At 42.5% G+C, this 13,052-nt stretch overlaps 1 protein-coding gene across 1 annotated transcript in view; it reads left to right on the plus strand.

The window, feature by feature from the left end:
• Positions 1-10,956, plus strand: part of SUSD4 (sushi domain containing 4) — an 84,923-nt gene extending 73,967 nt beyond the window's left edge. Inside the window, exons 5-8 of the mRNA XM_059469363.1 lie at positions 6,293-6,484; positions 6,979-7,123; positions 8,340-8,722; positions 9,920-10,956. Of these exons, the coding sequence (XP_059325346.1) occupies positions 6,293-6,484; positions 6,979-7,123; positions 8,340-8,722; positions 9,920-9,948 (749 nt within the window). The 3' untranslated portion in view covers positions 9,949-10,956. The remainder of the gene's footprint in view (positions 1-6,292; positions 6,485-6,978; positions 7,124-8,339; positions 8,723-9,919) is intronic.
• The last annotated feature ends 2,096 nt before the right edge of the window (positions 10,957-13,052 follow it).

The raw sequence follows: 13,052 nt of genomic DNA on the forward strand, positions 1-13,052 counted from the left end.
AGAGTGTCTCCCTCTCCCAGATGATTCTCTGACTGAGATACACCAGCATTTTCCTACACAGTGGAACTGGCAGGCTTTTATTTGTGTCTTTCTCATCTGGAAGTTTCATCTTAATCTGTTGTCATTCTTTGCATAATGAGCAGGCATTCACAATGTGTTTGGAATAAGTGTTATTCTTTACAAGGTGCAAATGTCTCTAATCCTCTCCATCTCTGTGTCAAACAGAAATGGCTGGCCTTTCACTGAGGCTTTCTGCTAACCCAGCTAACCAAGAAATTAATGTCCTACATAAAAGGTGAACTAGTAGCTTGAGACAAATTATCACAGGTGGAAAATAAGCTTGCTTGTTCCTACCCCTTCTTTTTTTTAATAAGTGTCCTGTACTTCAAGACATTTTTGTTTTTAATTTTTGGCTCATATAAAAAATGCTGGGCAAAACCTGAGTGATTACCACCTGCCTACTTGGACCACAGACTAAAACCACTAGCCTTTGAACATTGACTAAAAAACAGGTTTTGAGCAGTGTAAATATCTGTAACTCCGCTGTTATCTCTCTACCAATGGCTTTTAAAAAGTCGTGCAATGTCTTTGATCTGTGCCATTGATGTTAACTGAGAATGTGCTAATGCAAAAAAGTCTTCCCTCCATCCTCCAGTTCCAGTGTCAACATTGCAGAATTGCTGCAGCATCCTCCGGGCAGAGTTTAAAAAGCTTCTTGACCATAATGGGTAGGAAAATGTCACTGGGTGAACCTCATTAATTCTTCAATTAATAAAGAATGGAGCCTGTGCCATCCTCCCCGGCCCTGCTCCAAGGGATGTGGCTCGGTGGAGGCTGTGATGGAGCGGATACTGTGGGTCAGACCAGCCCTTGCCTTTGCTCCAGGCCACAGTGCCACACTGCTGGTAACACAAGACTCAGCTCCCCAGGTTTTAAGGTTTTCTTGGTAGTGCTAGTCCTTCATTAAAATCAGCCAGAGCAGAAAGCTCATCTTAGAGGAGAAGTCTCAGCTCCAGCTGCTCTTAGGAACAGACAGGGAACTCCAACAAATCAAATCAGGAATTCTTCCCTTCAACTTCCTTGTGTAACAGGACTCTTGAGCATCCAGCAAGGGATTTATTTACCATATAAATATAATTGTTCTTTCTTTTTGATGAATGATTCAACTTTTCAGCTGTGAATGCTGAGCTATAAAGTTCCTATAAATCCCCTTAAAGTGTGTGGCCAACTGCTGTACAAAGACAGATCCAGAGACTTGGGATCACCTGCTGCATGACCACCAGCAGACACTGTTTAAATTACGTCTGTCGCTCTGCCAAGCTCCAAAGTTAAGGACACAGGCGTGTGGTCTTTTAATGCTGGCCGCCAGATAATAGTACTAGATTATTCATGCTGGATGCTGTAATTAGAGCATTAAAGTCTCCAAAGCCTTATAAAGTGAAGATGCTGAAAGTTACTGGTAGTAAAGAGTTAGTATCATATTTAAGAGCAGCACTTAGGGCTTTTTTAATCTGTGAGAACTTTCTGAGGGAGAATTCCCTTGTTTCTATGATTATTGTGCATACTACTGTTGGCTTTGGCAGTGAAAATGTACTTGTCAGATATGCTTTTATTGAAATCAGTTTATGGCTATTTTAATTCTGCGAGTTTGATGCAGTTGTCTGAAGTCCATGGCCTGTAATTTCCAAACACAGTTAGGGCTCATCACTTGGAATGCTAGAATTTTAACTTTCCTAAAAAACTTCAGTGGCCTTAAGTTTGTCACCAGAGTTTCCCTCCATATTTTATCTGACACATTCCTTTAATCCATGGAACCACTATCATTCACTGGCATCTGGCATAAATAAGTGTTCAGACCCTGTAACATAACCGGCTCTGCACTAAAACTTTTCTGTCCAAGACAGCCAAGAGAGTTCAGCAGCCCTCTAGCCTTTCTTAATATTTCTTTTCTATGATCAAAACCAAGGCTACTTGCTGGCTGTCTTTCCACTGGCTTTAAAGGATCTTGGATCAGGATGACCATGGGAATGAAGTGAGTGGAGAAAAGGACTGAGTGTACGACTAACTACCCAGAGCTCAAAGTGAGTTCATTGAGGGTTGTTTGTGATGTACTATCACCAAAGGGGTATCGGGACCATACAAAAGGGATACAGAGACTCTATCATCAGAAGGTATGAAAAGCACTTTATTATTAGAAATTCACAGTTCTTATGGAAACAATGGTGGACCTAAGACCTGATTGGCCTTTAGGAATCTTCTCTCACCTACTGGTCAAGAAGGGACAACTCTTTCTTGTAAACATCTTTGACAAACAGTGATTGCCTGCCAGGTGCAGGGATTGAGATAATAATTGTTTTAATTCGTTTAATTCGAGCTTTCTCACAGCTTCCCAGGAAAATCCTGGGAGAGCTATGTCTCTCTCTGTTCAGAGGGTATGTGATTACCACAACATACCTTTGACTTGATTTGTGAAAAGAGGCTTTGAACCTGAGTGCTACAGACTACATGGGGGCCAGTTTGCCCATGGAAGTGTTAAAGGGATCCTGAAACTGGTCGAACATAAAGTTCATCGGAGGTGGTGAGTGACACTCCAGGTGAGTTAGAATCCATGACTCCTGCCATCCAGCTGACATAAGAATGAAGCACTTTTTTCAGCTGAGCCAAAAGCCCTCAGTTTCAAACCTGTTGCATTGCATCTGTTGGTTCCCAGTGTTTCACGCAGGAGCTGTTGGCAGGTATGACTCCGTAAACCTCAACTAATTTATGACTAATGCTTGACAGTGCGCGAATTTCCCCAATTATTTCCCCATTTTATGTATTCTCCCCCCAATTTTCTGTAAAATGGTTCCTCCCTCCCCTGATTTTCCCGCCACTGCCTCCCCTGACTGTTGGTCTCCTTGGTTACCCCCTTCCCCCTCAACTGCCAGTCTCCCCTTGTTATGTAATCACCCCTCCCTTACACTCCTTATAAGTAAGTTTTTCCTCCTCCCTGGGCCCAGTCAATCACCCCCCACTCCTCCCAGGTTTCCAGAATCTTCTCCTCTCTGGGGGCTGTGGTTGGCTGTGGTCCCGGGGCCCCTCCATTATGTTGTATTTATTGGTTCGTCTCCTTTGCCAATTATGTTTGTACCCTTCCCCGATTGGCTAGTTGGGCTCCCCTCCTCTCTCCACCCCTTGTTTTTAAAACTGTACCTCCCGCCTCCTTCCTGGCCACTTGCTGGTTGGCACCCTCCCTACCTGTTCCTGTCACCGAACCTTCAATAAATCGGAGTTAGCCCCCAGCCTGTGGTCACCTCTGACTTCGTTCCTTCGCGCTTCTGTCCGCACCGCGCAGCCAGCTCAGCCCGAGGCCAAGACGCCGAGGGGGGCTGACAGTATATGTGCCGGGGGTGTCGGCCACCTCCCTCGTAACAGCGGCTAGCCGGACACTCGGGCCAGATACGCCCTCGCGCAGGTTGGCGCCCCACGTTGGGCGCCAGCTGCGCGAGGGCGTCAGTGGCCCTAGATCCGGCTAGCAGTGAAGGGGAGAGATGGCCGACACCCTCCACGCATAGGAGTGCCAGCCCCCCTTGGCGTCCTGGCCTCGGGCTGGGCTGGATGACGGAGCTGGATATAGCGCAGGAGAGACGAGGAGAAGAGGCGACCACTTGCTGGGGTTAACAGTTGGTTTATTGATGGTCCACGGGAACCAACAGAGGGAGGGAAAACCAGCAGCAAATGGCACTGAATAAGGGGATACACGGTATTTTAAAGCAGGAGGGTGGAGAAGGGAGGGAAGCCCAGCTATCCAATAAGAAATCATTAGGGGAAGTACTGAACATAACTGACATACAGAAATAACCAGTGAATGCAAACAATAGGAGGGGCCCCGGGACCACAGCCAACCACAGCCCCCAGCTAACCGAAGGTTCCAGAAGCTTGGGAGGAGTGGGGGGTGATTGACTGGGCCCAGGGAGGAGGAAAAACTTACTTATAAGGAGAGACAGGGGAGGGGAAGTTACATAACTTAGAGGATTGGCAACTGAGGGAGAAGGGGTAACCATGGTAACATAACTGTAACAAACTCCAGGGCGGGAAAACTGGAGAGGAGGGAACCATTTACAAAGAATAATAGGGGGAATATACATGACCTGGGGGAACAAACCAAGAAACTTAAAAACACACTACAACATGACAGGACAATAAAAAATTGTTTGTAGGAGTTTCCAGGCAGCACCAATACACAAGCATTTCCCTTGAAAGATGGATGTGTCACTGGAAGGCATGGCACCCTTTTTAGTACTGGGGACATGTCCTACACAAAGAGTGATCCTCGTTTTGGGCATTATAAAATAGACCTCTATTTGTAAACAGACTGACAGCTCCATATCTATGCACTTGTTTCCACAGTGCATAGCTTTAAATCTGCCTGGAAATGTGTCAATCCTGAGCTGACCCACATTGCTGGGATGCCAGATTTGAGGGATTTTTCTATTCAGCAGGCTGCTTTGGCTCTCAATGACATGAAGAGGTTAGGGATGATGCAGCAGCTACATTGCTGGAGGGGAAAATTATTTTTTCTGAGTATTGCTCTTTGTGATCAGATGTTCCCTACTTGCTCATTGCTAGAAAGGTTGTGGGCATCTACACATCTCTTGCACACTGCCAGAGCTTGGCAAAATTCAGTTGCAGAGGAGTTTAAATTGTTCTCTTCCTTTGTTCTCATGCTCTAAGCATAGGTAATAAAAATATACCAGGTTTCTTTATGGTAGGCCAGGATCATGGCTTTCACCGATCATTTTCTTTTTACGTACAAGAATTATTAATAGGTGCTTTCCTGCTATTTCAGTCTGACAACCTCACCTTAATCTTAAGAAAATTGTTTTCAATCTTGAGTTGACTTCGCAGTAAAGTATTCATCTTTCTTGTGGGCCCAGAGACTTTAGAAAGTGTACAGAGCATTGAGGATGTGAATTTTTATGTGAATTACTTACTCTGATTTCAAGTTATCATTAAGCCTTGCCAGTGAAAATGCAAACAAAACTGTGTCTCTAGAGGATGGGGAAAAGACATAGCTGCACATTGTAATCAGCCTCTCTTGAAGATTCATTTAATATCTTGTGTATTTTTTTATGAAATGCATTATTCATGTAACAAGCTTCACAGGGAGAAGCAGCTGAATTGTAATTTCTGAGAAGATTCTTCTTTCAAGAGATGTCATTTTCATTATTTAAATCAATGCAGCAGGTCTTGCCTGCATGGGAGAGGCATGAAGTGAAGGGAAGGGTGTGTAGATGGGGCACTGAGCCAGCCAGGAATTGCCTCTGAAGGGAAATAAAAGTAGTCATCCAGTAACTGAAGCCCTTTAGGGTCAGTATGCAGTCATTTGAAACATCATTACACTTTGCAGGATTTTTTGCCCAGTGCTAGAAGCACTTAAGAATGCAGTAATCAACCAACACTTACGCCATGGAAAAGTTTTCTCTCTTGTAAAAATACTGCTTGTGAACTGCTTTCCCCACTGCTGTTTTCCAGAGTACTTCCTCAGTTCTCCATGGAGTTCATCTGTCTGGGCTGTGATTCCAGGGCCTACAGGAAAAGTCCCACATGTTTATATTGCATTCTCTCTTATTTACCTAACCCTAAGTAAGCCAGACTACTTAATTAACACAGGCTCAGCCTCTGCTATATTTAAGACCTCACTCCACCAGTGGTCCCACTGAGATCAGTTGGGCTGTTCAGAAATAACAAAACACAGATACCACCGGCAGACTTTAAGCTCAACTTAATGAAATTACAGTGATACAGACTGCACATGCATAAGCAACACTAGGTGCTTTGCATTTCTTACAGCACTGCTGATGGCAAACTTATTTTTAAAAGGAATTTAATTAATGCATATAACCATTTAATTATGTTAATGAAACAAAAAATAGCATGTTACAGCTGAATTATAAATGCTTCGTGAAGAGCATGATTCTCCTTATTTTGACTGCCTTGCTCCATCCCCATGCAGTCACCTGATGGGAATGTGTCCCCTTTTGTCTTCCTCTCACTCTCCTCTTCCCACAGCGGGTAGGAAGCTTTCCAGATCCCACTTCAGTGACCCCCTGGCCTGTGCATCCCTCCACTGGTGTGGATGGCCACCTGGCCTGCCAGAGCAGTGGCCTGGTGCCACTGAGACATACCCAGAACCACAGGGAGCCGAGAGGGAGCCCAAAGTGTATCTGCTGCATTTTGACACTCTGAAGCTGCCAAGTGGTAGACTCGGCATTAATGCCTTTCTCCTCTTCCCTTTGTTTGTTTGCCCAAGTTTGTCCACTACCTCCAATGGCGAGTCATGGAGACTACATCTGCCACCCACGGCCTTGCGAACGCTACAACCACGGGACAGTGGTGGAGTACTACTGTGACCCTGGTTACACCCTCGCCAATGACTACAAGTACATCACTTGCCAGTACGGAGAGTGGTTCCCCTCCTACCAAGTGTACTGTGTCAAAACAGGTAAAGGACTATCCTATCCTAACAGCCCCGGCTTCTTACAGCCCCTCATTTCAGAGCAAATTTGTAGGTTGGCAATGCCTGGTGAACTTTGTCTGTTTCATGGTTAATTGATGAGCACTGATTTTAAGATGCTGCTATTTTCGAAGTACTTTGCAAGATTTTCAAAAAGGGTAAATATAATGCATTCTCAAAATTCTGAATGGTTCTAAACCATTTTGATCATTACCTCTTCAAATGTATTTTTTAACATTTGAATATTTTATATGTATGCAAGCTAAGGTCACGATTGCACGTATAAATGACCAGTCAAGGGGAAAAAGCAAGATCCAGTCTCTGTGACAGCTTTATGTTAAGACTGCTTTTGGTACATGGCAAAGGGTTTATTTGTGTTTTTACAAGTTACATATAAAAAATGTGCACTTCTGAGTAGTGTTGAATATAAAATAACAACGGGAATATACAAGCACAACTCTTGTATTGTCTTTCTGTTACAGAACAAACATGGCCAAATACACAGGAGACCCTCCTGACTACATGGAAAATAGTGGCGTTTACTGCTACAAGTGTTTTATTAGTACTGCTACTGGTTATTTTAGCCAGGATGTTCCAGACCAAATTTAAGACACATTTCCTTCCACGGTTTGTACCGGTTTCTTTCTTATTTTGAAGGTTGAGGGCCTTGATTCTGTTTTCACACACAGCACTCCTTTCTGGAGAAATGGAGCAGCTCATGAGCCTTGCAGATACTTTGTTCTGCTCCGAGAAGTCCCTGAACCACTAGTGTGGAAGGGCATCCCCAAAAACCTTCACGCAGCTAAGATAAAAAGCAAAGTTTGCCAGATTCATTCTGGGAGTAATTACTGCTCTTCTATTGAGAGCTGCTGCCTCTGCCTGTAAAAATAGCTGACAATATTTTTAAGTACGCGTTTTCAGGTGCTGGGCGGATTATTTTTTAAACTATGTAGACATTACTCAGTAATTTAAGTTTTAAGAAAGAATTTATTTTTTCTCTATGGACAAATTTATATTAAAGATTTGCTTTACTTCATTAGTGTTATTTTCATCATGATTCATAAACATCTCCTGCATCTTCCTTTATTTCTATAAAATATCCTGGAGATGGGAGCATTTGTCATTGATTGACATAGTGTTCTCCACGAGGAAAGCCTATAGCCTGGACTTGTCTTGCCTACTAAAATGGTTTTTAGTCCTCTCCTTTTCAGATATTTTCATGTGTTAAAGGTACCTAGGACCTCCTGCCTGGACTATACTGTGTTTAATAGGCTACTAAGCAGAAACTTTAGGGTTTAATGGACCTTCCCAATTAATAGAATTGCTTTGCTTAAAAAAGAAATCAGCTTAATACTGGTTAAAGAAGTCTCCATCCTTTGAAAGCAAGACCTGAAGGAGGCCACAAGCCTTGCCACCAAGCCCTTGTCATCCAGAAGCGATCTCAGCACCCATTTACTTGTGCTGTAAACACTTTTGTGCTCTAGCATACATTTTTCCAGGGGTTCAGACACTTTTGCCTGGTGAACTACATCTGTGATCTTATATCCATGACACCTACTGTGCACCGCACAGCAAATGGTGTTCCTTTATCTCTTCCACATACCTGTTTACCTTCCCTTCTTGGAACTGTTCTTCCCATTACTGGTTTCATTTTTTCCGATTGTAACAGATTCCACCTGTCAACCCAAGCATAGTTTGGCAAACATTTTTGTGAATGTTAATGACCCTGTAGCTTCATTTGGGGTGACTGGAAAGTACTGTGCTTACTGGAGTTCAGCAGTTGGTCCGAGGTGCTGCTGACATGCTCCTGCTCTCTGCGATAACCTTTCTGTGTTTGACGTAGAGGCAACCAGGAGGGCTTCATGGGCGACCCCAACTTTGTGGTGGTGGATGGTGTTCCTGTCATGCTGCCTTCCTACGATGAAGCTGTCAGCAGTGGCTTGAATGCCCTGGCACCCGGATACTCAGCTGCTGCAGACCAGGGGCATATTTTGCAGACAGAAAATCAGAATCCCCCTGCTTACCCCGGTCCCAGGATTCCAGACATGCAGCCCAGTGAATTTGAGACCTGTGACAGTAGGTTGGGTTCCTCTGAACTGCTCCAAAGTTTGTACCCATCCCTGACATGCCAAATGGCAGCACTTCCCAGCTCAGATCGAACTGACGTATCCCACAGCACTGATGGGGATGCTGTATCCACAAGTCTCCGGATCGATATCACAGATGGTGAGTCTTGCATAGGTGCAATAGGTGAGTCCATGGACAGGGGACATAATTTTTTGTAGGAATTCTACAATTCTAGGAATTCACCCAGCTGACTCACTCCTACTTTCTCCATGGTTTTGTCTACACCCTAATTTGAAACTTTTTTTAAAATCATAAAACTCCATGGTTATAGAATTTCATGTCTGCGATATGTCCTTGCTAGCTGTGGTGCATGTGGTTTGAATGCCAGGCCAGAAGGCTCCTGTCCAGACCCCTGTCTCATCAACAGGGATGTCAGCAAACACCTGTTTACAGCAGCAAAGCCAACCCTCATCTTGCCTGTGCTGATCTGTTCATCTGCTCTTCAACTCCTACGTTCACAGCTCTCTCACATACCATGGCTTTCACAGCAAATAACAGGATTTTCTCCTCAAAAAGGAAATAAATCATATTTTCATACTGGGCCAAAATTAGCAGCCTTTATTAGCAAACTCATCACGTCTATGCATCCAGCAAAATGCTCCTTCCATCTGAGGCACATGACCCTTAAGCTATGGACACGGAAATCAGAGCATAAGGAGAATGTGCCACAGGTCCATGTGCCAGGAGGGAGCTTGCCATGTATTATCGCCCACCTTTAAATCAAACACGAGAGCATGTACTGACACGGTTTCATGGAGTTCTGGTTGGTGCTGCTCAGCATGTTAAGGAAACTGGATGGCTTTCCTTGGAGGCATTTTGAGGGAGAGGCTCATATCCCACTCTCCATTGTCATTGAGCTGTAGCCCGGTGTCTTAAATGCAGTGTGGGTGAAGATCTGGGTGGAGGAAGTCTTCTGCTTCAGAGGAGTTTGGATCGTTTTAGTGGTACCGCAAGGGGAATAGGAGACCCAGGAGGAGAGGAAGAAATTACAGGGCTGCCAGTTAAAGTCCTTTCCACCTCTGAATGCTGCTTCAGTGATTAATGTAGTAGCAAGGATGTTTGCATTTAGGTTTTTGTGGTCCTAACTTATTGGAGAAAATCTGTGTAGTTTTAGTTATCTAATTTTCATAGAGGTGTTAGAGTCCAAGTGGGTCTAGAATTGGCAATATCCCATGTTTTGTTCAGATATTTACAATGTCCATTTCTGGTTTTGTAGAATTGGTAACAATTATACTTTGAAAAAGCAAAAAGGGAAATTGCAATCAGCAGTCAATGCTATTTCTTTGTTTCTCCTAGAGATTCCTTTGATGGAAGAAGACCATTAGCCTGCACTGAGTCGTGTCCTCATCACATTGTACTTTTGGGTGACATGAATCATGAGGATTCAGAGATAGAAAAGACTCTGGATTTGGGGAGGGTATTTTGCTACTTTCCAGTCTTCCACGCAATGATGTCACCAGGTTGGGTGTATGTGGTGATAACAGCATCAGCATTCCGAACAGCAGAAGTTTTATGAGTGAATCCTGGGGATTTGATGAGAGCAGATGTAGAAAAATAACTCTGGCTTTTTAGAAGTGAAACGTATATCTGCATCGCAGAAAGTCATGTGGCTCTGTAAGAAATGCTATTGGATTTTGATACTAACTGCCTCACAAAAGCATGTCAAAATATGTAAATTTGCTTATAAAGACTACTTTAAATGATCTATGGACCTCTAGTTTATGAAGAATCCTTTCAAGTTTAAAAAATATCAGTACTGAAACACACACAAAAAAAGAGGAAAGATCCTCTTTGGCTTTCCTATGATAACCAGGAAGTTTTTGATTTAGTTGTTGGTGATTTTGCTTCAGACCATGTCTGCAGAAAATATGACAGAAATTATGGGATTCATATATACTTTGATGTACAATAGCAAATATATAAATATATATATATATATGTATATTTAAAAACTCTTAAAGAGAGAGAAAAGGAAAGACTCCCAGGTCACATAACGATCTGGAGATTTTTTTTAAAGGTAAGGCAGAATTTATATCATAGACAATATTCAAAGTAAAGTATCAATATTTGTATTTATGCAAGACTTCTGTGACTACATTGCATTTGATAAATCCTGCTGTAATATGAGAGATCTAAAAGATGTTAAAATTATGAAATACATGCTTAAGAAATGTTGAAGTGCTCTGCTTCAACCTTTCTTAAGCTTAAAAAAAAAAAATATATATATATATATATGAGAGTAATCTACAGTCATAGCCCAGAGCACTGCCTTGTCCCTTTACATTGTGGTAGTATTCTGAGCCGTTATTGTAGAATACTTAAAAAAAAAATAATAAAGCTGAGTTTCAGTTCTTTTATCTGACTACTGTGTAGTTGGCTTTTTTTTTCTTTCCTCACCTCTTTCACTAGCTCGTACCTGAAGGTAGGAGGTAGCAGAACACCTGTCCTGTGGCATTTTCAGCTTTACATCCATTATCCAGCTGGAAATTGAGAGTGGTTTTGGTTAAACAGAGCACACAGAATGGGTGCAGCAGGGGCACAGCTTCTGCAGATGCAATGTGGGTTTCATTGAGGGTTTTCTCTGCTCTGCAGGCTGTGCCAGAGCATTGTGCTAAAGCCTGTATGAGGGGTTCACTCTGTGGTGTTACAGGCTATTTGTACTTTTGTCAGGAAAATTCCTGGCTGTTTCATGTACTCGCTGAAATCCAAGCTGATTTTCTTGTCTTATTTTTGGTATTGTGCAGATGAAACACCTTAAATTGGCGGTGTTTGAAGGAATTAACACTGTGTGTTAATGACAGAGATTGCCATCATGTGGGCTAATGCAAACCAAAGGTGAAAATACGACTGAATTCTGATTTTATGTACAAAGTAAATTAATAATATCTCTATTGCCATAAATAGAGGATCACTACAATCTGCTCTGTTATTTTTTCATGATTATTCAATGATTTATTTGTATTGTGGTAGCATTTAGTGGCTCCACTCATGAGCCAGGCTAGTGGAATAATAGATGTGCTGCAACCATTCAAGAAAAGTGTTTATTAGCATCCTGTCAGCAAATGTTCATGACAGCAAGAAGCAAAGGCAGACCAAAAGCTATGGCAAGCAGAAGTGATTATGTCAATTATCCTTCAGTAAGATTGATGGAAACACAGTGATTGGTACTAAAAAGTGAGACATATTCCATTTTATCTTCCATCCTTGCTTATACAATATTTCCATTTTTCTTCTCCTGAATTGTCTCAGTTGCAGCTGCATGCTCAGGTTTATCCCACAGATGTTTGTACTTTCATGGCTACCCCTTCCTTTTATGATCTCAAGCTTTCCAGAGGTGTTTGCACGACCACTCAGAATTACCACTCCAGCAAACAAGACAAGAGTGCTCTAAAACCAACCCTGAACTGAAGCATGCCCCAAGCGTCCAGTCAGTTATGTGATTTCAGTTTCATAATGCCATTGAAAAGTATTGGATTTACTTTAAATGCCTTATTAGGAAATCCTTCTTTGCTGGTCTTTTAGCAGCTCATGAATTTTCATCCCTTATTAAATTTTTTTGCTTCCATTTATTAATTTCTATGAAAGCTTCTTGATTAATATTTGGAGCTCTGAGGTTTTACAGAGTCACACTGCTGTGTGTATTGTATTGCAGTCATTTTATTAAGGGAGCCAGACGGGGTAACTGAAGAAATGTAAATTTATGACTTATTAGAACATTTTTATTTTAAGAAGTGCAGAAATGCAAATACACCAAAAAACAAGAATGTATTAATTTTGCTGGATAGCCTTTTGATAGGACTGTGCCAAATACAATTTTTAAAGGAAAGAAAGTTTTACCATTTTTTGCTTATGTTGGATAAAGCTTCATTAAAGACTGTTTGCGGGGGGGATTGTTTGTGTGGTTGAGTTTGGGGGTTTTGCATGCTTGAATATCTGGGGTGAAAGAGAGAATTTTTTTCTTATGCTATATTTTTCCATATAGAGCTTGAATTCTCACGAGACGACTACCTGCCTCTGGATCCACACCTGTGTCCCCACCCACAAGGTGACACCCTGGGCTGGGGGGTACCCCCAGCTTTCCCAGCAACCTGGACACCCTGGAGAACTCCACAGCTCCCTGGCCTAAGACCTCAGGATGTTTTCAGGACCTCAAGAGACAAGAGGGCTGCTATGACCATGGCAGGATGTTCACTGTGTAAATGAGACCAGATGGGAGGATAAGCACATCTTATGCAGATCATAAGCTGTTTTCCCTTGAGCTAACTGGATGTGAATTAAAACAGATCCAGGAAACCTCTTATTGGTGAGGGGTTAGTGAAGATGGAACCCATGTGCCTTCAGCAGAGAGAAAATTGTTGTGTACTGAGAACTTCAGGAAATAAAAACAAGAACTGGCTTCACCCTGCCAATATTTCTAAAAATGAGAAAA

This window comes from Ammospiza nelsoni, chromosome 3 (assembly GCF_027579445.1).
Source record: "Ammospiza nelsoni isolate bAmmNel1 chromosome 3, bAmmNel1.pri, whole genome shotgun sequence".
Taxonomy (NCBI): domain Eukaryota; kingdom Metazoa; phylum Chordata; class Aves; order Passeriformes; family Passerellidae; genus Ammospiza; species Ammospiza nelsoni.